Source organism: Coregonus clupeaformis, unplaced genomic scaffold, assembly GCF_020615455.1.
Source record: "Coregonus clupeaformis isolate EN_2021a unplaced genomic scaffold, ASM2061545v1 scaf0099, whole genome shotgun sequence".
NCBI lineage: Eukaryota > Metazoa > Chordata > Actinopteri > Salmoniformes > Salmonidae > Coregonus > Coregonus clupeaformis.
The window spans coordinates 210,786-237,281 of record NW_025533554.1 but is presented as its reverse complement, the minus strand read 5'-3'; the positions used below and the strand labels follow the sequence as shown (position 1 = coordinate 237,281).

At 47.7% G+C, this 26,496-nt stretch overlaps 1 protein-coding gene across 1 annotated transcript in view; it reads left to right on the top strand.

Annotated features, from left to right (window-relative positions):
• Positions 1–3,275: 3,275 nt before the first annotated feature.
• The window catches only part of LOC123483378 (extensin-like), a 167,189-nt gene continuing 143,968 nt past the window's right edge, over positions 3,276–26,496 (top strand). Inside the window, exons 1-5 of the mRNA XM_045213325.1 lie at positions 3,276–3,440; positions 3,580–3,696; positions 3,875–4,045; positions 4,165–4,281; positions 4,401–4,571. Of these exons, the coding sequence (XP_045069260.1) occupies positions 3,276–3,440; positions 3,580–3,696; positions 3,875–4,045; positions 4,165–4,281; positions 4,401–4,571 (741 nt within the window). The remainder of the gene's footprint in view (positions 3,441–3,579; positions 3,697–3,874; positions 4,046–4,164; positions 4,282–4,400; positions 4,572–26,496) is intronic.

Sequence of the window (26,496 nt, the reverse complement as noted above, 5' to 3'; positions counted from 1 at the left end):
GTCAGAGCCGGAGTAGTAGGATTCAATCTTAGTCCTGTATTGACGCTTTGCCTGTTTGATGGTTCATCAGCGGGTGTAGCTGGATTCTTATAAGCATCCAGATTAGTGTCCCGTTCCTTGAAAGCGGCAGCTCTAGCCTTTAGCTCAGTGCGGATGTTGCCTGTAATCCGAGGAGGAGAAGGGATATGTACGTATGGTCATTGTAGGGACGACGTCGTCAATGCACTTATTAATGAAACCGGTGACTGATGTGGTAATCTCCTCAATGCCATCGGATGAATATCGGAACATATTCCAGTAGGAGGGAGACGGGGAGGAAGAGGGAGACGAGGAATAGGAGGAGGGAGATGAGGAGTAGGAGGGAGACGAGGAATAGGAGGAGGGAGACGAGGAGTAGGAGGGAGACGAGGAATAGGAGGAGGCAGACGAGGAGTAGGAGGGAGACGAGGAGGAGGAGGAGTAGGAGGGAGACGAGGAGGAGGAGGGAGACGAGGAATAGGAGGAGGGAGACGAGGAATAGGAGGAGGAGGGAGACGAGGAATAGGAGGAGGGAGACGAGGAGGAGGAGGGAGAGGGAGACGAGGAATAGGAGGAGGGAGACGAGGAGTAGGAGGGAGACGAGGAGGGAGGGAGACGAGGAATAGGAGGAGGGAGACGAGGAGTAGGAGGGAGACGAGGAATAGGAGGAGGGAGACGAGGAGTAGGAGGGAGACAAGGAGGAGGAGGGAGACGAGGAATAGGAGGAGGGAGACGAGGAGTAGGAGGGAGACGAGGAATAGGAGGAGGGAGACGAGGAGTAGGAGGGAGACGAGGAGGAGGAGGGAGATTGGGAGGAAGAGGGACACAAGGACGAGGGAGACGAGGAGTAGGAGGGAGACGGGGAGGAGGAGGCAGACGGGGAGGAGGAGGGTGACGGGGAGGAGGAGGAGGGACACGATGAGGAGGAGGAGGGAGACGGGGAGGAGGAGGGAGACAAGGAGGAGGAGGGAGAGGAGGAATAGGAGGAGGGAGACAAGGAGTAGGAGGGAGACGAGGAGGAGGAGGGAGAAGGGGAGGAGGAGGAGGAGGTAGATGAGGAGTAGGAGGGAGATGAGGAGTAGGAGGAGGGAGACGAGGAGTAGGAGGAGGGAGACAAGGAGGAGGAGGGAGATGGGGAGTAGAACGGAGACGGGGAGGAGGAGGGAGACGAGGAATAGGAGGAAGGAGATGAGGAGTAGGAGGGAGACGAGGAGTAGGAGGAGGGAGACAATGAGGAGGAGGAGGGAGATGGGGAGTAGAAGGGAGACGGGGAGGAGGAGGGAGACGAGGAAGGAGGAGGGAGACAGGGAGGAGGAGGAGGAGGGAGACAGGGAGGAGGAGGAGGAGGGAGACGGGGAGGAGGAGGAGGGACACAAGGAGGAGGAGGTAGACGAGGAGGAGTAGGGAGATGAGAAGGAGGAGGGAGACAGGGAGGAGGAGGAGGAGGGAGACGAGAAGGAGGAGGAGGGAGACAGGGAGGAGGAGGGAGTCGGGGAGGAGGAGGAGGGAGACGGGGAGGAGGAGGAGGGAGACATGAAGGAGGATGGAGACAGGGAGGAGGAGGAGGGAGATGGGGAGGAGGAGGGAGACGAAGAGGAGGAGGAGGGAGCGAAGAAGGAGGAGGAGGGAGAAAGGGAGGAGGAAGAGGGAGACGGGGAGGAGGAGGAGGGAGACGAGGAGGAGGAAGAGGGAGACAAGGAGGAGGAGGGAGACAGGGAGGAGGAGGAGGAGGAGGAGGAGGGAGGCGGGGAGGAGGAGGCAGACGGGGAGAAGGAGGGAGATTGGGAGGAGGAGGAGGAACACGAGGAGGAGGAGGAGGGAGACGAAGAGGAGGAGGGAGACAGGGAGGAGGAGGAGGAGGGAGACGAGAAGGAGGAGGAGGGAGACAGGGAGGAGAAGGAGGGAGACGGGCCGGAGGAGGGAGACAAGGAGGAGGAGGGAGTCAAGGAGTAGGAGGGAGAAGAGGAGGAGGAGGGAGAGGAGGAATAGGAGGAGGGAGACAAGGAGTAGGAGGGAGACGAGGAGGAGGAGGGAGAAGGGGAGGAGTAGGAGGGAGACGAGGAGTAGGAGGAGGGAGACGAGGAGTAGGAGGAGGGAGACGAGGAGGAGGAGGAGTGAGACGGGGAGTAGAAGGGAGACGGGGAGGAGGAGGGAGACGAGGAATAGGAGGAGGGAGACGAGGAGTAGGAGGGAGACGAGGAGTAGGAGGAGGGAGACGGGGAAGAGGAGGAGTGAGACGGGGAGGAGGAGGAGGGAGACGGGGAGGAGGAGGAGGGAGACGGGGAGGAGGAGGAGGGAGACGAGGAGGAGGAGGGAGAGGAGGAATAGGAGGAGGGAGACGAGGAGTAGGAGGGAGACGAGGAGGAGGAGGGAGAAGGGGAGGAGGAGGAGGAGGTAGATGAGGAGTTGGAGGGAGACGAGGAGTAGGAGGAGGGAGACGAGGAGGAGGAGGGAGATGGGGAGTAGAAGGGAGACGGGGAGGAGGAGGGAGACGAGGAATAGGAGGAGGGAGACGAGGAGTAGGAAGGAGACGAGGAGTAGGAGGAGGGAGACGAGGAGTAGGAGGAGGGAGACGATGAGGAGGAGGAGGGAGATGGGGAGTAGAAGGGAGACGGGGAGGAGGAGGGAGACGAGGAAGGAGGAGGGAGACAGGGAGGAGGAAGAGGGAGACAGGGAGGAGGAGGAGGGAGACGAGGAGGAGGGAGACAGGGAGAAGGAGGAGGAGGAGGAGGGAGATGAGGAGGAGGAGGGAGACGGGGAGGAGGAGGAGGGAGGCGGGGAGGACGAGGCAGACGGGGAGGAGGAGGGAGATGGGGAGGAGGACGAGGGACACGAGGAGGAGGAGGGAGACGAGGAGGAGGAGGGAGACAGGGAGGAGGAGGAGGAGGGAGACGAAGAGGAGGAGGAGGGAGACAAGTAGGAGGAGGAGGGAGACAGGGAGGAGGAGGAGGGACACGAGGAGGAGGAGGGAGAGGAGGAGGAGGAGGTTGGACACGAGGAGGAGGAGGAGGGAGAGGAGGAGGAGGAGGGAGACTGGGAGGAGGAGGGAGAATGGGAGAGGCCTCCCTCAAACCTGATGGCTGTGGTCCACAACATCTATGGTTCACACTTGAACCCTCCGTCACCCCTGATGGCTTTGGTCCACACCACCACACCATGTATAGCACATACCTGAACCCTCCCTCACCCCTGATGGCTATGGTCCACCCCAGTGTCTCTACAGTACAGACCTGAACCCTCCCTCACCCCTGATGGCTATGGTCCACACAATCTACAGTACAGACCTGAACCCTCCCTCACCCCTGATGGCTATGGTCCACACAATCTACAGTACAGACCTGAACCCTCCCTCAACCCTGATGGCTATGGTCCACACCATCTACAGTACAGACCTGAACCCTCCCTCACCCCTGAAGGCTATGGTCCACACCATCTACAGTACAGACCTGAACCTTCCCTCACCCCTGATGGCTAGCTATTGTCCACACCTGTGTCTCTACAGTACAGACCTGAACCCTCCCTCACTCCTGATGGCTATTGTCCACACCTGTGTCTCTACAGTACAGACCTGAACCCTCCCTCACCCCTGATGGCTATGCTCCACACCAGTGTCTCTACATTACATACCTGAACCCTCCCTCACCCCTGATGGCTATGGTCCACACCAGTGTCTCTACGGTACAGACCTGAACCCTCCCTCACCGCTGATGGCTATTGTCCACACTTGTGTCTCTACAGTACAGACCTGAACCCTCCCTCACCGCTGATGGCTATTGTCCACACCTGTGTCTCTACAGTACATACCTGAACCCTCCCTCACCGCTGATGGCTATTGTCCACACCTGTGTCTCTACAGTACAGACCTGAACCCTCCCTCACCCCTGATGGCTATGCTCCACACCAGTGTCTCTACGGTACAGACCTGAACTCTCCCTCACCCCTGATGGCTATTGTCCACACCATCTACAGTACAGACTTGAACCCTCCCTCACCGCTGATGGCTATTGTCCACACCTGTGTCTCTACAGTACAGACCTGAACCCTCCCTCACCCCTGATGGCTATGCTCCACACCAGTGTCTCTACAGTACAGACCTGAACCCTCCCTCACCACTGATGGCTATTGTCCACACCTGTGTCTCTACAGTACAGACCTGAACCCTCCCTCACCCCTGATGGCTATGGTCCACACCAGTGTCTCTACGGTACAGACCTGAACCCTCCCTCACCGCTGATGGCTATTGTCCACACTTGTGTCTCTACAGTACAGACCTGAACCCTCCCTCACCGCTGATGGCTATTGTCCACACCTGTGTCTCTACAGTACATACCTGAACCCTCCCTCACCGCTGATGGCTATTGTCCACACCTGTGTCTCTACAGTACAGACCTGAACCCTCCCTCACCCCTGATGGCTATGCTCCACACCAGTGTCTCTACGGTACAGACCTGAACCCTCCCTCACCCCTGATGGCTATGGTCCACACCATCTACAGTACAGACCTGAACCCTCCCTCACCCCTGATGGCTATTGTCCACACCAGTGTCTCTACAGTACAGACTTGAACCCTCCCTCACCCCTGTGTGCTTCTCTGTCTGTTGAGTTTTGTTCTGCTTTGTCCCTGACTCTAGCCTGGTTCTGACTTAGATCTAGCCTGGTTTCAGTCTGGTTCTGTCCCTGGTTCTGGCCTGGTTGGGCCCCAGAGCACAGCAGGGTAGCAGAGGGTTCTGAGTGACAGTGCGGGGCAGACACGGGGAGGGAGTGGGGCGGTCACTTCTCTCCGGCGCCCACTGACTGAGCCCGGGAAATAAATATTTCACATCTCCATATGAATATTTTAGGCATGACAAGCGCATGTAAACAGAAGCAGGCAAAGTGCTCAAATCAACTCAGGAGGGACTATTAAGTCATCAGGCAGGCTCCTGACAGGAGCGGTGCGCTGTGGCAACAGAGGGAAGTCTGCAGACAGTGTGAATCGCTGCCAGACTGCTAATTTAACTTGTCTTTAAAAAACCAACCGATCGATGCTCAACGTGTCACCGTCATCTTACTGACAGGGCGGAGAGGGCAGACAGGCAGGGGAAGAGGGGAGGGAGGGAGGGAGGGTGTGTGAGGTGAGGTGAAGGAAAGAAGAGATGGTTACTGCCCATCTCCCTTATACCAGAGGACCCTACACGCACACGCGTACTCTCTCTCACACACACATATATATACAGTTGGGGAAAAAAAGTATTTAGTCAGCCACCAATTGTGCAAGTTCTCCCACTTAAAAAGATGAGAGAGGCCTGTAATTTTCATCATAGGTACACGTCAACTATGACAGACAAATTGAAAAAAATCACATTGTAGGATTTTTAATGAATATATTTGCAAATTATGGTGGAAAATAAGTATTTGGTCAATAACAAAAGTTTATCAATACTTTGTTATATCCCCTTTGTTGGCAATGACACAGGTCAAACGTTTTCTGTAAGTCTTCACAAGGTTTTCACACACTGTTGCTGGTATTTTGGCCCATTCCTCCATGCAGATCTCCTCTAGAGCAGTGATGTTTTGGGGCTGTTGCTGGGCAACACAGACTTTCAACTCCCTCCAAAGATTTTCTATGGGGTTGAGATCTGGACTCCAGGACCTTGAAATGCTTCTTACGAAGCCACTCCTTCGTTGCCCGGGCGGTGTGTTTGGGATCATTGTCATGCTGAAAGACCCAGTCACGTTTCATCTTCAATGCCCTTGCTGATGGAAAGAGGTTTTCACTCAAAATCTCACGATACATGGCCCCATTCATTCTTTCCTTTACACGGATCAGTCGTCCTGGTCCCTTTGCAGAAAAACAGCCCCAAAGCATGATGTTTCCACCCCCATGCTTCACAGTAGGTATGGTGTTCTTTGGATGCAACTCAGCATTCTTTGTCCTCCAAACACGATGAGTTGAGTTTTTACCAAAAAGTTCTATTTTGGTTTCATCTGACCAATCAATCAATCAATTTTATTTTATATAGCCCTTCTTACATCAGCTAATATCTCGAAGTGCTGTACAGAAACCCAGCCTAAAACCCCAAACAGCTAGTAATGCAGGTGTAGAAGCACGGTGGCTAGGAAAAACTCCCTAGAAAGGCAAAACCTAGGAAGAAACCTAGAGAGGAACCAGGCTATGAGGGGTGGCCAGTCCTCTTCTGGCTGTGCCGGGTGGAGATTATAACAGAACCATGCCAAGATGTTCAAAAATGTTCATAAGTGACAAGCATGGTCAAATAATAATCAGGAATAAATCTCAGTTGGCTTTTCATAGCCGATCATTAGAGTTTAAAACAGCAGGTCTGGGACAGGTAGGGGTTCCATAACCGCAGGCAGAACAGTTTAAACTGGAATAGCAGCAAGGCCAGGCGGACTGGGGACAGCAAGGAGTCACCACGGCCGGTAGTCCCGACGTATGGTCCTAGGGCTCAGGTCTCTCAGTTGGCTTTTCATAGCCGATCATTTAGAGTTGAAAACAGCAGGTCTGGGACAGGTAGGGGTTTCGTAGCCGCAGGCAGAACAGTTGAAACTGGAATAGCAGCAAGGCCAGGCGGACTGGGGACAGCAAGGTGTCATCATGCCCGGTAGTCCTGACGTATGGTCCTAGGGCTCAGGTTCTCAGAGAGAAAGAGAGAACGAGAGAATTAGAGAGAGCATACTTAAATTCACACAGGACACTGGATAAGACAGGAGAAGTACTCCAGGTATAACCAACTAACCCCAGCCCCCCGACACATAAACTACTGCAGCATAAATACTGGAGGCTGAGACAGGAGCGGTCCGGAGACACTGTGGCCCCATCCGAAGAAACCCCGGACAGGGCCAAACAGGAAGGATATAACCCCACCCACTCCGCCAAAGCACAGCCCCCCGCACCACTAGAGGGATATCCCCAACCACCAACTTACAATCCTGAGACAAGGCCGAGTATAGCCCACAGAGGTCTCCACCACAGCACAAACCAAGGGGGGAGGGCGCCAACCCAGACAGGAAGATCACGTCAGTAACTCAACCCACTCAAGTGACGCACCCCCCAGGGACGGCATGAAAGAGCACCAGCAGGCCAGTGACTCAGCCCCTGCAACAGGGTTAGAGGCAGAGAACCCCAGTGGAGAGGGGAACCGGCCCGGCAGAGACAGCAAGGGCTGTTCGTTGCTCCAGCCTTTCCGTTCACCTTCACACTCCTGGGCCAGACTACACTCAATCATATGACCTACTGAAGAGATAAGTATTCAGTAAAGACTTAAAGGTTGAGACCGAGTCTGCGTCTCTCACATGGGTAGGCAGACTGTTCCATAAAAATGGAGATCTATAGGAGAAAGCCCTGCCTCCCGCTGTTTGCTTAGAAATTCTAGGGACAATTAGGAGGCCTGCGTCTTGTGACCGTAGCGTACGTATTGGTATGTACGGCAGGACCAACTCGGAAAGATAGGTAGGAGCAAGCCCATGTAACGCTTTATAGGTTAACAGTAAAACCTTGAAATCAGCCCTTGCCTTAACAGGAAGCCAGTGTAGGGAAGCTAGCACTGGAGTAATATGATCAAATTTCTTGGTTCTAGTCAGGATTCTAGCAGCCGTATTTAGCACTAACTGAAGTTTATTTAGTGCTTTATCCGGGTAGCCGGAAAATAGAGCATTGCAGTAGTCTAACCTAGAAGTAACAAATGCATGGATTAATTTTTCTGCATCATTTTTGGACAGAAAATTTCTGATTTTTGCAATGTTACGTAGATGGAAAAAAGCTGTCCTTGAAACAGTCTTGATATGTTCGTCAAAAGAGAGATCAGGGTCAAGAGTAACGCCTAGGTCCTTCACAGTTTTATTTGAGACGACTTTACAACCATCAAGATGAATTGTCAGATTTAACAGAAGATCTCTTTGTTTCTTGGGACCTAGAACAAGCATCTCTGTTTTGTCCGAGTTTAAAAGTAAAAAGTTTTCAGCCATCCACTTCCTTATGTCTGAAACACAGGCTTCTAGCGAGGGCAATTTTGGGGCTTCACCATGCTTCATTGAAATGTACAGCTGTGTGTCATCCGCATAGCAGTGAAAGTTAACATTATGTTTTCGAATAACATCCCCAAGAGGTAAAATATATAGTGAAAACAATAGTGGTCCTAAAACGGAACCTTGAGGAACACCGAAATGTACAGTTGATTTGTCGGAGGACAGACCATTCACAGAGACAAACTGATATCTTTCCGACAGGTAGGATCTAAACCAGGCCAGAACTTGTCCGTGTAGACCAATTTGGGTTTCCAGTCTCTCCAAAAGAATGTGGTGATCGATGGTGTCAAAGGCAGCACTAAGGTCTAGTAGCACGAGGACAGATGCAGAGCCTCGGTCTGACGCCATTAAAAGGTCATTTACCACCTTCACAAGTGCAGTCTCAGTGCTATGATGGGGTCTAAAACCAGACTGAAGCATTTCGTATACATTGTTTGTCTTCAGAAAGGCAGTGAGTTGCTGCGCAACAGCTTTTTCTAAAATTTTTGAGAGGAATGGAAGATTCGATATAGGCCGATAGTTTTTTATATTTTCCGGGTCAAGGTTTGGCTTTTTCAAGAGAGGCTTTATCACTGCCACTTTTAGTGAGTTTGGTACACATCCGGTGGATAGAGAGCTGTTTATTATGTTCAACATAGGAGGGCCAAGCACAGGAAGCAGCTCCTTCAGCAGTTTAGTAGGAATAGGATCCAGTATGCAGCTTGAAGGTTTAGAGGCCATGATTATTTTCATCATTGTGTCAAGAGATATAGTACTAAAACACTTAAGTGTCTCTCCCACAAGTGTCTCTCCCATATGACATTCTCCCAATCCTCTTCTGGATCATCCAAATGCACTCTAGCAAACTTCAGACGGGCCTGGGCCTGGACATGTACTGGCTTAAGCAGGGGGACACGTCTGGCACTGCAGGATTTGAGTCCCTGGCGGCGTAGTGTGTTACTGATGGTAGGCTTTGTTACTTTGGTCCCAGCTCTCTGCAGGTCATTCACTAGGTCCCCCTGTGTGGTTCTGGGATTTTTGCTCACCATTCTTGTGATCATTTTGACCCCACGGGGTGAGATCTTGTGTGGAGACCCAGATCGAGGGAGATTATCAGTGGTCAGTCTTCCATTTCCTAATAATTGCTCCCACAGTTGATTTCTTCAAACCAAGCTGCTTACCTATTGCAGATTCAGTCTTCCCAGCCTGGTGCAGGTCTACAATTTTGTTTCTGGTGTCCTTTGACACTCTTTTGTCTTGGCCATAGTGGAGTTTGGAATGTGACTGTTTGAGGTTGTGGACAGGTGTCTTTTATACTGATAACAAGTTCAAACAGGTGCCATTAATACAGGTAACGAGTGGAGGACAGAGGAGCCTCTTAAAGAAGAAGTTACAGGTCTGTGAGAGCCAGAAATCTTGCATGTTTGTAGGTGACCAAATACTTATTTTCCACCATAATTTGCAAATAAATTCATTAAAAATCCTACAATGTGATTTTCTGGAGAATTTTTTTCTCAATTTGTCTGTCATAGTTGACGTTTACCTATAATGAAAATTACAGGCCTCTCTCATCTTTTTAAGTGGGAGAACTTGCACAAGTGGTGGCTGACTAAATACTTTTTCCCCCCACTGTGTAAATATATATATATATATATATATATATATATATATATATATATATATATATATATATATATATATGTATATATATGTATATATACATATACACACACACACTCACACACACAACACACACACACACTTTACACACATTACCCCAAACGCTCTGCTTGCCAACGTCCACCTGTCAAATCCAATAGTTTCTCACTCAATAGGATGAGTGTGTGTGTGCGCACCAGGGGATAAGAGGAGATGCTTGTTATCTCTGGTCGATGGAGCAGAGTGAAGGTGACCTGACCACTGCTGTCATTAGGACATGCACCGTCTCTTTAAGGCTCTCTCTCTCTCTCTCTCTCTCTCTCTCTCACTCATTTCATCAGCAAATGGAAGGAGCCTATGAGAAGACACGGTGCTGACACAGGTATAAAACAGAGGTCTATGCAGCACTAGATGCCTAATGCATTCTGCATTCACACCGAATACACCTGGAACACACACAAACTCACGCACACACATGCTCCATCAGATCTCCATGTCAGCTCACTTTACCCCTCGGAGTTTGTAACCTTGAATCAGGAGTGCCATTTGCTTGCGAAATCGGTTTCATTTCAAAAGCGCTGCTCATTTCACATAGACGCTTCTGCTGTTAGTGGATAAAGCAGCAGCAACATTTTCCTAGGGAAGAGATCTAATGAGAGAGGCACTATAGAAGAACTGTACTCTCTGTGAGTGTATGGGGACAGAGAGCAGAGGCTCCATGGGAGGTGGAAACAGAGAGGATGAATACACACACACACTTTTCTTTGTGCTTTAAGCTTCACTTAAAGGCTCATACCTCACAGTGATGGACCTGAGTGGCTGGGAGGGAATGGCACCTCTCAAGGTATTTTCCACCTCACAGTGATGGACCTGAGCGGCTGGGAGGGAATGGTACCTCTCAAGTTATTTCCACCTCACAGTGATGGACCTGAGCGGCTGGGAGGGAATGGTGTCTCTCAAGGCATTTTCCTATATTGGACTACTGAGCCCATGAACACCACTGCCACTCCATGCTTGACCTGGCTTCTGGCATTGTGTTGAACATAAGCCATGCCATCAGAATCTATATTGATGCATTATCAGGCAAACCTGGTTAACATTATGCTATATTGATGAGTTATCAGGCAAACCTGGTTAACATTATGCTATATTGATGCATTATCAGGCAAACCTGGTTAACATTATGCTATATTGATGAGTTATCAGGCAAACCTGGTTAACATTATGCTATATTGATGAGTTATCAGGCAAACCTGGTTAACATTATGCTATATTGATGAGTTATCAGGCAAACCTGTTTAAAATTACGCTATATTGATGAAGTCTGGGCTGCTGCCTCCAGATTACTGTATACCGCTGCAGCACGGCTTCCAATCTGGCCCACTGCTATTTCAGCACCCTCTCCTCCAATCTGGCCCACTGCTATTTCAGCACCCTCTCCTCCAATCTGGCCCACTGCTATTTCAGCACCCTCTCCACCAATCTGGCCCACTGCTATTTCAGCACCCTCTCCTCCAATCTGGCCAACTGCTATTTCAGCACCCTCTCCTCCAATCTGGCCAACTGTTATTTCAGCTTCCTCTCCTCCAATCTGGCCCACTGCTATTTCAGCACCCTCTCCTCCAATCTGGCCCACTGCTATTTCAGCACCCTCTCCTCCAATCTGGCCAACTGTTATTTCAGCACCCTCTCTTCCAATCTGGCCAACTGCTATTTCAGCACCCTCTCCTCCAATCTGGCCCACTGCTATTTCAGCACCCTCTCCTCCAATCTGGCCAACTGTTATTTCAGCACCCTCTCCTCCAATCTGGTCAACTGTTATTTCAGCACCCTCTCCTCCAATCTGGCCCACTGCTATTTCAGCACCCTCTCCTCCAATCTGGCCCACTGCTATTTCAGCACCCTCTCCTCCAATCTGGCCCACTGCTATTTCAGCACCCTCTCCACCAATCTGGCCCACTGCTATTTCAGCACCCTCTCCTCCAATCTGGCCAACTGCTATTTCAGCACCCTCTCCTCCAATCTGGCCCACTGCTATTTCAGCACCCTCTCCTCCAATCTGGTCAACTGCTATTTCAGCACCCTCTCCAACAATCTGGCCCCACTGCTATTTCAGCACCCTCTCCTCCAATCTGGCCAACTGCTATTTCAGCACCCTCTCCTCCAATCTGGCCCACTGCTATTTCAGCACCCTCTCCTCCAATCTGGCCAACTGCTATTTCAGCACCCTCTCCACCAATCTGGCCCACTGCTATTTCAGCACCCTCTCCTCCAATCTGGCCAACTGCTATTTCAGCACCCTCTCCACCAATCTGGCCCACTGCTATTTCAGCACCCTCTCCTCCAATCTGGCCAACTGCTATTTCAGCACCCTCTCCTCCAATAAGGCCCACTACTTTTTCAGCACCCTCTCCACCATCTTCCCTCTCTACCTCTTTACTATCCAATAAACAAAACAAATGTTTAGGCCATATTGATGTAGTCATATTGCCGCCCGCTGGGAACATACTATTTCCACTCTTTCCAACTGTATACATTCTTTATATCTCTTAAACTGTTCTCCTGCCTTTGACCTTGGACTTGAACCCCTGGCCTATCTTGTGGTCCTATTAACCTCTTTAGACTGGGTAATCTGAAATGACAACCTGTTCCATATAGTGCCCTATTCCAATGGGGTGCCTTTTGGGAAACAGCCTCTGTTCAGCTCAGATGCTAGCTTACCCTCCACATGACAAGACTGACATCAGTCTCAAACTGGGACAGCTCACAGTGTATCACCACCGAAACCGTTTGGCACGGTTCCCTTGGCGACAGGTCATCTGTGTGCAGAGCGAATGTGACTGAAACAGATGCCCGGCTAAGTGCCTGATTAAAAGTTAATCAGCTGAAGAGGCGTGAATTGTGAGGTGGGCACAAGCCTCCAGCAAGAGGAGGGCCCTGCCAGATGCTCCTCTCCCCACTGAGAGTCCCATGGAGCTGGGCACTGCAGCAGGGGACATGGGCCTCCTGTACAGCAAAGACCAGCCATGTCACTAGAGATGTGCCACTTCCCCCTCCATAACAGTCCTCGGCAGTAGGCCTATGTGTACTGTGCACAGTGCAATTCAGACCAACAAAAATCTAAGAGAAAAAATGATTCCACAATAATTCATCAAAATAGTGTGTTTAACATATACAGTATATACAGTACCAGTCAAAAGTTTGGACACGGCTACTCATTCAAGGGTTTGTCTTTATTTTAACTATTTTCTACATTGTAGAAAAATAGTGAAGACATCAGACCTATGAAATAACACATATGGAATCATGTAATAACCAAAAAAGTGTTAAACAAATTTTTCAAAGTAGAGATTGAGAGTTTTCAAAGTAGCCACCCGTTGCCTTGATGACAGCTTTGCACAATCTTGGCATTCTGTGAACCAGCTTCACCTGGAACGCTTTTCCAACAGTCTTGAAGGAGTTCCCACATTTCCTTCACTCTGCGGTCCAACTCATCCTAAATAATTGAAATACATTCCAGGTGACCACCTCATGAAGCTGGTTGAGAGAATGCCAAGAGTGTGCAAAGCTGTCATCAAGGCAAAGGATGGCTATTTGAATAATCTCCCCTCCCTCCTCTCCCTCCCCTCCCTCCTCTCCCTCCCCTCCCTCTCTCCCTCCTCTCCCTCTCTCCCTCCTCTCCCTCCTCTCCCTCCCCTCCCTCTCTCCCTCCCCTCCCTCCCCTCTCTCCCTCCCCTCACTCTCTCCCTCTCTCCCTCCTCTCCCTCCCTCCCCCCTCTCTCCCTCCTCTCCCTCCCTCCCCCCTCTCTCCCTCCCCTCTCTCCCTCCCTCCCTCTCTCCCTCTCTCCCCTCCCTCTCCCTCCCTCCCTCCTCTCCCTCCCTCCCCCTCTCTCCCTCCCTCCCCTCCCTCCCTCCCTCTCTCACTCCTCTCTCTCCCTCCTCTCCATCCCCTCCCTCTCTCCCTCCCTCCCTCCCTCCTTCCTCTCCCTCCTCTCCCTCCTCTTCCTCTTTATCGTGGCCCTGGCTATCAATTCTACCACCTCAGGTTTTAAAAGTGATGGCTCACAGCCTCAATTGTATGCGTTTTTTGTTTAGGCGGAGTCAGGGAAGAGGATATCAGAAGAAAATGAACCATTTTCTTCAAAGCCACCATCCTGGAAATACTCCATCTCCATTGACTCATCTCAGTGAATAAAACATAACAATATTATTTAGATAGAGAATCTATCATTCACTGAAATGAGATGGAAGAGTATTTCCAGAAAAGCTATGGATGAAAACAATGTCTCTGTCTGATTCTTAGTAAGCTATGGATGAAAACAATGTCTCTGTCTGATTCTTAGTAAGCTATGGATGAAAACAATGTCTCTGTCTGATTCTTAGTAAGCTATGGATGAAAACAATGTCTCTGTCTGATTCTTGGTAAGCTATGGATGAAAACAATGTCTCTGTCTGATTCTTAGTAAGATCTTGTTAATTGTTTTGCTTCCTTTATCAGACTGAATGGAATGATGTGCAGCTTGGCAGTAATCTCAATGGAGAACCTCAAGGCTGATGGCAGGAATAGAGAAAGCCGTGTAGAGTGTGTGTGTCTGTTCATCTGTGTGTGTGTGTGTGTGTGTGTGCATGCCTGTGTCTGTATGTGAGTATGTGTGTTCATATGTGTGAGTGTGTGTACCCAGGAGGTGTGAGTTGCCCACCCTGGGTCAACAAGGCAGCAGACAATTGTTTACCCACCGATACATTTAATCTGTCTGCCATCATTGATTATGCTGTCAATACTCTGTGGATGAGAGCAGCTGACAATTGACCAGGCCAGATCAATGCCGGCTAATAAGCATGTGATGAAGAAGAATAAAATAGCGACAGTGAAAGAGAGTGAGGGAGAGAGAGAGATACATAGAGAGATTGACAGAGAAAAAGAGAGTGCTACATAGAGATATTGACAGAGAGGGAGAGAGTCAGTTTGTTCCAATTCAGTTGTTTCACATCTGGAGTTGTACGTCCGATGATTGGGGCTGTTATTGGTGGTTTCATGTTAGGCAATCAAGCTTTAGAGCTCTAGATATCAACAAACATCGAAGAAAACTGTTCTTTTTCTTCTGATACCCTCTTCCCTGACTCCGCCTGGCCTACCCAGAACAAAAAACGTAAACAATTGAGGCTGCGAGACATCACTTTTAAAACCGGAGGTGGCAGAATTGATAGCCAGGTCCGCCGTAAAGAAAGGCTCTCTGGTTACTTTTCTGTTTGTGTCGGTAGATCTTCATTCCTTCTTGTCTCCTCCCCTGCCATCGCTCCTGGAGGAACTCGGCTGTCCCTGCTCCTGGAGGAACTCAGCTGTCCCTGCTCCTGAGATAATAACACAGCCATGTGTCTGTCGAATCGGGTGATCTGACTTTGCGTAAATCACCATGTTTTTTTTTTTTTAGGTGTCATTTTCTTTTGCTCAAATTACCTTTTCCATCGCCCTCCCGATCACACAATTGGAGGTGCTCTATGGATACTGATTGAGGCCTTTTCTCTGCCGGCGTCAACACACAGGCGTATTACTGCTAGTGTTTACAACAGCCTTTTATTACATGTTATTAATGCCCTGGGTTTGGAGAAAGCCTCAGTGTGAGAGTGAAAGAAACATAGCCTGGATGATGGCTTGATGGATAGATGAATAGATGAGAGAGTGATAGTAAAGGCCAGTAAACCAAGGGGTATGAAAGAGATTGTACATGGTTATGGAGAAAGATGACTGGTGTTATAGAGAAAGATGCTAGAAGTATTGACAAGACATAAATCACTTCTAGGCAAATCCCCGCCTTATCTTAGCTCATTGGTCACCATAGCAACACCCACCCGTAGTATGCGTTCCAGCAGGTATATCTCACTGGCCATCCCCAAAGCCAACACCCCCTTTGGCCGCCATTCCTTCCAGTTCTCTGCTGCAAATGACTGGAACGAACTGCAAAAATCTCTGAAGCTGGAGACACATATCTCCCTCACTATCTTTAAGCATCAGTTGTCAGAGCAGCTTACCGATCACTGCAACTGTACACAGCCCATCTGTAATTAGCCCACCCAACTACCTCATCCCCATATTGTTATTTACATTGTTATTTATTTTGCTCATTTGCACCCCAGTATCTCTATTTGCACATCATCTTCTGCACATCTATCACTCCAGTGTTAATACTACATTTGCACACACTGTATGTTGATTTTCTATTGTGTTATTGACTGTACGTTTTGTTTATTCTATATGTAACTCTGTGTTGTTGTTGTTTTATCGCACTGCTTTGCTTTATCTTGGCCAGGTCGCAGTTGTAAATGAGAACTTGCTCTCAACTGGCTTACCTGGTTAAATAAAGGTGAAATAAAAAAAAATATATAAAAAAAGACAGAGGTTTGGGGAGAAGTAACACCTGCACTTGTCTTTTCTTACCAGCTCTGACTGCAGATAGCTACTTTATTGAGGAAAAATGTACTTACAACGGTGGCTTGCGAAAGTATTCACCCCCCTTGGCATTTTTCCTATATTCTTGCCTTACAACGTGGAATTAAAATGGATTTTTTAGGGGCCTGTATCATTTGATTTACACAACATGCCTACCACTTTGAAGATGCAAAATATTTTGTATTGTGAAACAAACAAGAAATAAGACAAAAAATACAGAAAACTTGAGCGTGCATAACTATTCACCCCCCCCAAAGTCAATACTTTGTAGAGCCACCTTTTGCAGCAATTACAGCTGCAAGTCTCTTGGGGTATGTCTCTATAAGCTTGGCACATCTAGCCACTGGAATTTTTGCACATTCTTCAAGGCAAAACTGCTCCAGATCCTTCAACTTGGATGGGTTCCGCTGGTGTACAGCAACCTTTCAGTCATACCACAGATTCTCAATTGGATTGAGGTCTGGGCTTTGACTAGGCCATTCCAAGACATTTAAATGTTTCCCCTTAAACCACTGAAGTATGCTTAGGGTCATTGTCCTGCTGGAAGGTGAACATCCGTCCTAGTCTCAAATCTATGGAAGACTGAAACAGGTTTCCCTCAAGAATCCATCATTCCTTCAATTCTGACCAGTTTCCCAGTCCCTGCCGATGAAAAACATTGAGGTTCTCGGGGTGATGAGTGGTGTTGGGTTTGCGCCAGACATAGTGTTTTCCTTTATGGACAAAAAGCTCAATTTGAGTCTCATCTGACCAGAGTACCTTCTTCCCAAATGCCTTTTGGCAAACACCAAATGTGTTTGCTTATTTTTTTTCATTAAGCCATGGCTTTTTTCTGGCCACTCTTCCGTAAAGCCCAGCTCTTTTGAGTGTACGACTTAAAGTGGTCCTATGGACAGATACTCCAATCTCCGCTGTGGAGCTTTGCAGCTCCTTCAGGGTTATCTTTGGTCTCTTTGTTACCTCTCTGATTAATGCCCTCCTTGCCTGGTCCGTGAGTTTTGGTGGGCGGCCCTCTCTTGGCAGGTTTGTCATGGTGCCATATTCTTTCAATTTTTTAATAACGGATTGAATGGTGCTCTGTGGGATGTTCAAAGTTTCTGATAAAACATTTTTAACCCAACCCTGATCTGTACTTTTCCACAACTTTGTCCCTGACCTGTTTGGAGAGCTCCTTGGTCTTCATTGTGCCGCTTGCGTGGTGGTGCCCCTTGCTTAGTGGTGTTGCCGACTCTGGGGCCTTTCAGAACAGGTGTATATATACTGAGATCATGTGACAGATCATGTGACACTTAGATTGCACATAGGTGGACTTAATTTAACTAATCATGTGACTTCTGAAGGTAATTGGTTGCAACAGACCTTATTTAGGGGGATGAATAGTTTTGCAAGGCACTGTGTGCCTGTGATATGTGGTTGTCCCACCTAGCTATCTGAAAATGAATGCACTAACTGTAAATCAATCTGGATAAGAGCGTCTGCTAAATAACAAAAATGTAAATGTAAAAATATAATTAACTTAAGCCTCCTGCCACTCCAAACCACTAATGCCAAAAGCAGAGTGTACCTTCAACTTCTCCTGTTCCAAGCTCTGTGGAGATCTTCTAAAGCAGACTGTATCTTCAACTTCTCCTGTCCCAGGCTCTGTGGAGATATTCTAAAGCACAGAGTACCTTCAACTTCTCCTGTCCCAGGCTCTGTGGAGATCTTCTAAAGCAGAGTGTACCTTAAGCTTCTCCTGTCCTAACCTCTAAGGATATCTTCTAAAGCAGAGTGTACCTTCAACTTATCCTGTCCCGGGCTCTGTTGAGATGATCTAAAGCAGAGTGTAGCTTCAACTTCTCCTGCCACAGGCTCTGTGGAGATCATCTAAAGCAGAGTGTAGCTTCAAATTCTCCTGTCCCAGGCTCTGTGGAAATCTTTTAAAGCAGAGTGTACCTTCAACTTCTCCTGTCCCAGGCTCTGTGGAGATCTTCTAAAGCAGAGTGTATCTTCAACTTCTCCTGTCCCAAGCTCTGTGGAGATCTTCTAAAGCAGAGTGAACCTTCAACTTCTCCTGTCCAGTCTCTGTGGAGATCTTCTAAAGCAGAGTATACCTTCAACTTCTCCTGACCCAGGCTCTGTGGAGATATTCTAAAGCGGAGTGTACCTTCAACTTCTCCTGTCCCAAGCTCTGTGGGGATCTTATAATGCAGAGTTTACCTTTATTTCTCCTATCACAAGCTCTGTGGAGATCATCTAAAGCAGAGAGTACTTCAACTTCTCCTGTCCCAGGCTCTGTAGAGATCTTCTAAAGCAGAGTGTACGTTCAACCTCTCCTGTCCCAAGCTCTGTGGAGATATTCTAATGCAGAGTGTACCTTAAACTTCTCCTGTCCTAAGCTCTGTGGAGATCTTCTAAAGCTGAGTGCACCTTCAACTTCTCCTGTCCCAGGCTCTGTGGAGATCTTCTAAAGCACAGTGTACCTTCAATTATCCTATCAAAAGCTCTGTGGAGATCATCTAAAGCAGAGTGTTCTTCAACTTCTCCTGTCCCAGGCTCTGTAGAGATCTTCTAAAGCAGAGTTTAAATTCAAAATTTTCTGTCCCAGAATGCATGGAGATCTTCTAAAGCAGAGTTTACTTTCAACTTCTCCTGTCCAAAGCTCTGTTGGGATCTTATAATGCAAAGTGTACCTTCAATTCTCCTATCCCAAGCTCTGTGGACATAATCTAAACCAGAGTGTATCTTCAACTTCTCCTGTCCCAGGTTCTTTGGAGATCTTCTAAAGCAGAGTGTACCTTCAACTTCTCCTGTCCCAAGCTCTGTGGAGATCTTCTAAAGCAGAGTGTACCTTCAACTTCTCCTGTCCCAGGCTCTGTAGAGATCTTCTAAAGCAGAGTGTAATTTCAACTTCTCCTGTCCAGGCTCTTTGGAGATCTTCTAAAGCAGAGTGTAACTTCAACTTCTCCTGTCCTAAACTCTGTGGAGATATTCTAAAGCAGAGAGTACCTTCAACTTCTCCTGTCCCAGGCTCTGTGGAGATCTTCTAAAGCAGAGTGTACCTTCAACTTCTCCTGTCCCAAGCTCTGTGGAGATCTTCTAAAGCAGAGTGTACCTTCAACTTCTCCTGTCCAATGCTATGTGGAGATATTCTAAAGCAGTGTGTACCTTCAACTTCTCCTGTCCCAGGCTCTGTGGAGATCTTCTAAAGCAGAGTGTATGTTCAACCTCTCCTGTACCAGGCTCTGTGGAGATCTTCTAAAGCAGAGTGTACCTTAAACTTCTCCTGTCCCAGGCTCTGTTGAGATTTTCTAAAGAAGAATGTACCTTCACCTTCTCCTGTCACAAGCTCTGTGGAGATCTTCTAAAGCAGAGTGTACCTTAATAATAATAATATAATAATATGCCATTTAGCAGATTATTTTATCCAAAGCGACTTACAGTCATGTGTGCATACATTTTTACGTATGGGTGGTCCCGGGGATCGAACCCACTACCCTGGCGTTACACGCGCCATGCGCCATGCTCTACCAATTGAGCTACAGAGGACCACCTTCAACTTATCCTATCCCAAGCTCTGTGGAGATCTTCTAAAGCAGAGTGTACTTCAACTTCTCCTGTCCCAAGCTCTGTGGAGATCTTCTAAAGCAGAGTGTACCTTCAACTTCTCCTGTCCCAGGCTCTGTGGAGATTTTCTAAAGCAGAGTGAATCTTCAACTTCTCCTTTCGCAAGCTCTGTGGATATCTTCTAATGCAGAGTGTACCTTCAACTTCTCCTGTCCCAAGCTATGTGGAGATCTTTTAAAGCAGAGTGTATATTCAACTTATCCTGTCCCAAACTCTTTGGAGATCTTCTAAAGCAGAGTGTACCTTCAACTTCTCCTGTCCAAAGCACTGTGAAGATCTTCTAAAGCAGAGTGTATCTTCAACTTCTCCTGTCCCAGGCTCTGTGGATATCTTCGAAAGCAGTGTAATTTCAACTTCTCCTGTCCCAAGCTCTGTGGAGATCTTCTAAAGCAGATTGTGCCTTAAACTTCTCCTGTCCCAGGCACTGTGGAGATGTTCTAAAGCAGAGTGTACCTTCAACTTCTCCTGTCCCAAGATCTGTGGAGATCTTCTAAAGCAGAGAGTACCTTCAACATCTCCTGTCCCAGGCTCTGTGGAGATCTTCTAAAGAAGAGTGTACCTTCAACTTCTCCTTACCCAGGCTCTGTAGAGATCTTCTAAAGCAGAGCGTACCTTCAACTTCTCCTGTCCCAAGCTCTGTGGGGATCTTCTAATGCAGAGTGTAAGTTCAATTCTCCTATCCAGAGCTCTGTGGAGATCATCTAAAGCAGAGAGTACTTCAACTTATCCTGTCCCAGGCTCTGTAGAGATCCTCTAAAGTAGAGTGTAACTTCAACTTCTTCTGTCCCAGGCTCTGTGGAGATCTTCCAAAGCAGAGTGTATATACAACTTCTCCTGTCCAGGCTCTTTGGAGATCTTCTAAAGCAGAGAGTACCTTCAACTTATCCTGTCCCAAGCTCTGTGGAGATCTTCTAAAGCAGAGTGTACCTTCAACTTCTCCTCTCCCAGCTCTGTGGATATCTTCTAAAGCAGAATGTAAATTCAACCTCTCCTGTCCCAGGCTCTGTGGATATCTTCGAAAGCAGAGTGTACCTTCAACTTCTCCTGTCCCAGGCTCTGTAGAGATCTTCTAAAGTAGAGTGTACCTTCAACTTATCCTGTCCCAGGCTCTGTGGAGATCTTCTAAAGAAGAGCGTACCTTCAACTTCTCCTTTCCCAAGCTCTGTGGGGATCTTCTAAAGCAGAGTGTAATTTCAACTTCTCCTGTCCAGGCTCTTTGTAGATCTTCTATAGCAGAGTGCACCTTCAACTTCTCCTGTCCTAAGCTCTGTGGAGATATTCTAATGCAGAGTGTACCTTAAACTTATCCTGTCCCAGGCTCTGTGGAGATCTTCTAAAGCAGAGTGTACCTTCAACTTCTCCTGTCCCAGGCTCTGTTGAGATTTTCTAAAGAACAATGTACCTTCAACTTCCCCTGTCACAAGCTCTGTGGAGATCTTCTAAAGCAGAGTGTACCTTAATAATAATAATATAATAATATGCCATTTAGCAGATGTTTTTATCCAAAGCGACTTACAGTCATGTGTGCATACATTTTTACGTATGGGTGGTCCCGGGGATAGAACCCACTACCCTGGCGTTACAAGCGCCATGCGCCATGCTCTACCAATTGAGCTACAGAGGACCACCTTCAACTTATCCTGTCCCAAGCTTTGTGGAGATCTTCTAAAGCAGAGTGTACTTGAACTTCTCCTGTCCCAAGCTCTGTGGAGATCTTCCAAAGAAGAGTGTACCTTCAACTTCTCCTGTCCAAAGCTCTGTGGAGATATTCTATGGCAGAGTGTAACTTCAACTTCTCCTGTCCCAGGCTCTGTGGAGATCTTCTAAAGCAGAGTGTGCCTTCAACTTCTCCTGTCCAAAGCACTGTGAAGATCTTCTAAAGCAGAGTGTATCTTCAACTTCTCCTGTCCCAGGCTCTGTGGATATCTTCGAAAGCAGTGTAATTTCAACTTCTCCTGTCCCAAGCTCTGTGGAGATCTTCTAAAGCAGATTGTGCCTTAAACTTCTCCTGTCCCAGGCACTGTGGAGATGTTCTAAAGCAGAGTGTACCTTCAACTTCTCCTGTCCCAAGATCTGTGGAGATCTTCTAAAAGCAGAGAGTACCTTCAACATCTCCTGTCCCAGGCTCTGTGGAGATCTTCTAAAGAAGAGTGTACCTTCAACTTCTCCTTACCCAGGCTCTGTAGAGATCTTCTAAAGCAGAGCGTACCTTCAACTTCTCCTGTCCCAAGCTCTGTGGGGATCTTCTAATGCAGAGTGTAAGTTCAATTCTCCTATCCAGAGCTCTGTGGAGATCATCTAAAGCAGAGAGTACTTCAACTTATCCTGTCCCAGGCTCTGTAGAGATCCTCTAAAGTAGAGTGTAACTTCAACTTCTTCTGTCCCAGGCTCTGTGGAGATCTTCCAAAGCAGAGTGTATATACAACTTCTCCTGTCCAGGCTCTTTGGAGATCTTCTAAAGCAGAGAGTACCTTCAACTTATCCTGTCCCAAGCTCTGTGGAGATCTTCTAAAGCAGAGTGTACCTTCAACTTCTCCTCTCCCAGCTCTGTGGATATCTTCTAAAGCAGAATGTAAATTCAACCTCTCCTGTCCCAGGCTCTGTGGATATCTTCGAAAGCAGAGTGTACCTTCAACTTCTCCTGTCCCAGGCTCTGTAGAGATCTTCTAAAGTAGAGTGTACCTTCAACTTATCCTGTCCCAGGCTCTGTGGAGATCTTCTAAAGAAGAGCGTACCTTCAACTTCTCCTTTCCCAAGCTCTGTGGGGATCTTCTAAAGCAGAGTGTAATTTCAACTTCTCCTGTCCAGGCTCTTTGTAGATCTTCTATAGCAGAGTGCACCTTCAACTTCTCCTGTCCTAAGCTCTGTGGAGATATTCTAATGCAGAGTGTACCTTAAACTTATCCTGTCCCAGGCTCTGTGGAGATCTTCTAAAGCAGAGTGTACCTTCAACTTCTCCTGTCCCAGGCTCTGTTGAGATTTTCTAAAGAACAATGTACCTTCAACTTCCCCTGTCACAAGCTCTGTGGAGATCTTCTAAAGCAGAGTGTACCTTAATAATAATAATATAATAATATGCCATTTAGCAGATGTTTTTATCCAAAGCGACTTACAGTCATGTGTGCATACATTTTTACGTATGGGTGGTCCCGGGATAGAACCCACTACCCTGGCGTTACAAGCGCCATGCGCCATGCTCTACCAATTGAGCTACAGAGGACCACCTTCAACTTATCCTGTCCCAAGCTTTGTGGAGATCTTCTAAAGCAGAGTGTACTTGAACTTCTCCTGTCCCAAGCTCTGTGGAGATCTTCCAAAGAAGAGTGTACCTTCAACTTCTCCTGTCCAAAGCTCTGTGGAGATATTCTATGGCAGAGTGTAACTTCAACTTCTCCTGTCCCAGGCTCTGTGGAGATCTTCTAAAGCAGAGTGTGCCTTCAACTTCTCCTGTCCAAGGCTCTGTGAAGATCTTCTAAAGCAGAGTGTATCTTCAACTTCTCCTGTCCCAGGCTCTGTCGATATCTTCTAAAGCAGAATGTACCTTCAATCTCTCCTGTCCCAGGCTCTGTGGAGATCTTCGAAAGCAGAGTGTAACTTCAACTTCTCCTGTCCCAAGATCTGTGGAGATCTTCTAAAGCAGATTGTGCCTTCAACTTCTCCTGTCCCAGGCTCTGTTGAGATCTTCTAATGCGGAGTGTACCTTCAACTTCTCCTGTCCCAAGCTCTGTGGAGATCTTCTAATGGAGAGTGTACCTTCAACTTCTCTTGTCGCAGGCTCTGTGGAGATCTTCTAAAGCAGAATGTACTTTCAACCTCTCCTGTCCCAGGCTCTGTGGAGAACTTCTAAAGCAGAGGGTACCTTCAACTTCTCCTGTCCCAGGCTCTGTAGAGATCTTCTAAAGTAGAGTGTACCTTCAACTTATCCTGTCCAGGCTCTGTGTAGATTATCTAAAGCAGAGTGTACATTCAACTTCTCCTGTCCCAGGCTCTGTGGAGATCTTCTAAAGAAGAGCATACCTTCAACTTCTCCTGTCCCAAGCTCTGTGGGGATCTTCTAAAGCAGAGTGTACCTTAAACTTATCCTGTCCCAGGCTCTGTGGAGATCTTCTAAAGCAGAGTGTACCTTCAACTTCTCCTGTCCCAGGCTCTGTTGAGATTTTCTAAAGAACAATGTACCTTCAACTTCCCCTGTCACAAGCTCTGTGGAGATCTTCTAAAGCAGAGTGTACCTTAATAATAATAATATAATAATATGCCATTTAGCAGATGTTTTTATCCAAAGCGACTTACAGTCATGTGTGCATACATTTTTACGTATGGGTGGTCCCGGGGATAGATCCCACTACCCTGGCGTTACAAGCGCCATGCGCCATGCTCTACCAATTGAGCTACAGAGGACCACCTTCAACTTATCCTGTCCCAAGCTTTGTGGAGATCTTCTAAAGCAGAGTGTACTTGAACTTCTCCTGTCTCAAGCTCTGTGGAGATCTTCCAAAGAAGAGTGTACCTTCAACTTCTCCTGTCCAAAGCTCTGTGGAGATATTCTATGGCAGAGTGTAACTTCAACTTCTCCTGTCCCAGGCTCTGTGGAGATCTTCTAAAGCAGAGTGTGCCTTCAACTTCTCCTGTCCAAAGCTCTGTGAAGATCTTCTAAAGCAGAGTGTTTCTTCAACTTCTCCTGTCCCAGGCTCTGTCGATATCTTCTAAAGCAGAATGTACCTTCAACCTCTCCTGTCCCAGGCTCTGTGGAGATCTTCGAAAGCAGAGTGTAACTTCAACTTCTCCTGTCCCAAGCTCTGTGGAGATCTTCTAAAGCAGATTGTGCCTTCACCTTCTCCTGTCCCAGGCTCTGTTGAGATCTTCTAATGCGGAGTGTACCTTCAACTTCTCCTGACCCAAGCTTTGTGGAGATCTTCTATTGCAGAGTGTACCTTCAACTTCTCTTGTCGCAGGCTCTGTGGAGATCTTCTAAAGCAGAATGTACCTTCAACCTCTCCTGTCCCAGGCTCTGTGGAGAACTTCTAATGCAGAGTGTACCTTCAACTTATCCTGTCCCAAGCACTGTGGAGATCTTCTAAAGCAGAGTGTACCTTAATAATAATATAATAATATGCCATTTAGCAGACGCTTTTATCCAAAGCGACTTACAGTCATGTGTGCATACATTTTTACGTATGGGTGGTCCCGGGGATCGAACCCACTACCCTGGCGTTACAAACGCCATGCACCATGCTCTACCAATTGCGCTACAGAGGACCACCTTCAACTTATCCTGTCCCAGGCTCTTTGGAGATCTTCTAAAGCAGAGAGTACCTTCAACTTCTCCTGTCCCAGGCTCTGTGGAGATCTTCTAAAGCAGATTGTACCTTCAACTTCTCCTGTCCCAGGCTCTGTAGAGATCTTCTAAAGTAGAGTGTATCTTCAACTTATCCTATCCCACGCTCTGTGGAGATCTTCTAAAGCAGAGTGTACCCTCAACTTCTTCTGTCAAAGGCTCTTTGGAGATCTTATAAAGCAGAGAGTACCTTAATAATAATATTATAATAATATGCAATTTAGCAAATGATTTTATCCAAAGCGACTTACAGTCATGTGTGCATACATTGTTACGTATGGGTGGTCCCGGGGATCGCACCCATTTCCTTTGCATTACAAGCGCCATGCTCTACCCATTGAGCTACAGAGGACCACCTTCAACTTCTGCTGTCCCAGGCTCTTTGGAAATCTTCTAAAGCAGAGAGTACCTTCAACTTCTCCTGTCCCAGGCTCTGTGGAGATCTTATAAATCAGAGTGTATCTTCAACTTCTCCTGTCCCAAACTCTGTGGAGATATTCTAATGCAGAGTGTACCTTAAACTTCTCCTGTCCCAGGCTCTGTGGAGATCTTCTAAAGCAGAGTGTACCTTCAACTTCTCCTGTCCCAGGCTCTGTTGAGATTTTCTAAAGAACAATGTACCTTCAACTTCCCCTGTCACAAGCTCTGTGGAGATCTTCTAAAGCAAAGTGTACCTTAATAATAATAATATAATAATATGCCATTTAGCAGATGTTTTTATCCAAAGCGACTTACAGTCATGTGTGCATACATTTTTACGTATGGGTGGTCCCGGGGATAGAACCCACTACCCTGGCGTTACAAGCGCCATGCGCCATGCGCCATGCTCTACCAATTGAGCTACAGAGGACCACCTTCAACTTATCCTGTCCCAAGCTTTGTGGAGATCTTCTAAAGCAGAGTGTACTTGAACTTCTCCTGTCCCAAGCTCTGCGGAGATCTTCCAAAGAAGAGTGTACCTTCAACTTCTCCTGTCCAAAGCTATGTGGAGATATTCTATGGCAGAGTGTAACTTCAACTTCTCCTGTCCCAGTCTCTGTGGAGATCTTCTAAAGCAGAGTGTGACATCAACCTCTCATGTCCAAAGCTCTGTGAAGATCTTCTAAAGCAGAGTGTATCTTCAACTTCTCCTGTCCCAGGCTCTGTCGATATCTTCTAAAGCAGAATGTACCTTCAACCTCTCCTGTCCCAGGCTCTGTTGAGATCTTCTAATGCGGAGTGTACATTCAACTTCTCCTGTCCCAAGCTCTGTGGAGATCTTCTAATGCAGAGTGTACCTTCAACTTCTCTTGTCGCAGGCTCTGTGGAGATCTTCTAAAGCAGAATGTACTTTCAACCTCTCCTGTCCCAGGCTCTGTGGAGAACTTCTAAAGCAGAGTGTACCTTCAACTTCTCCTGTCCCAGGCTCTGTAGAGATCTTCTAAAG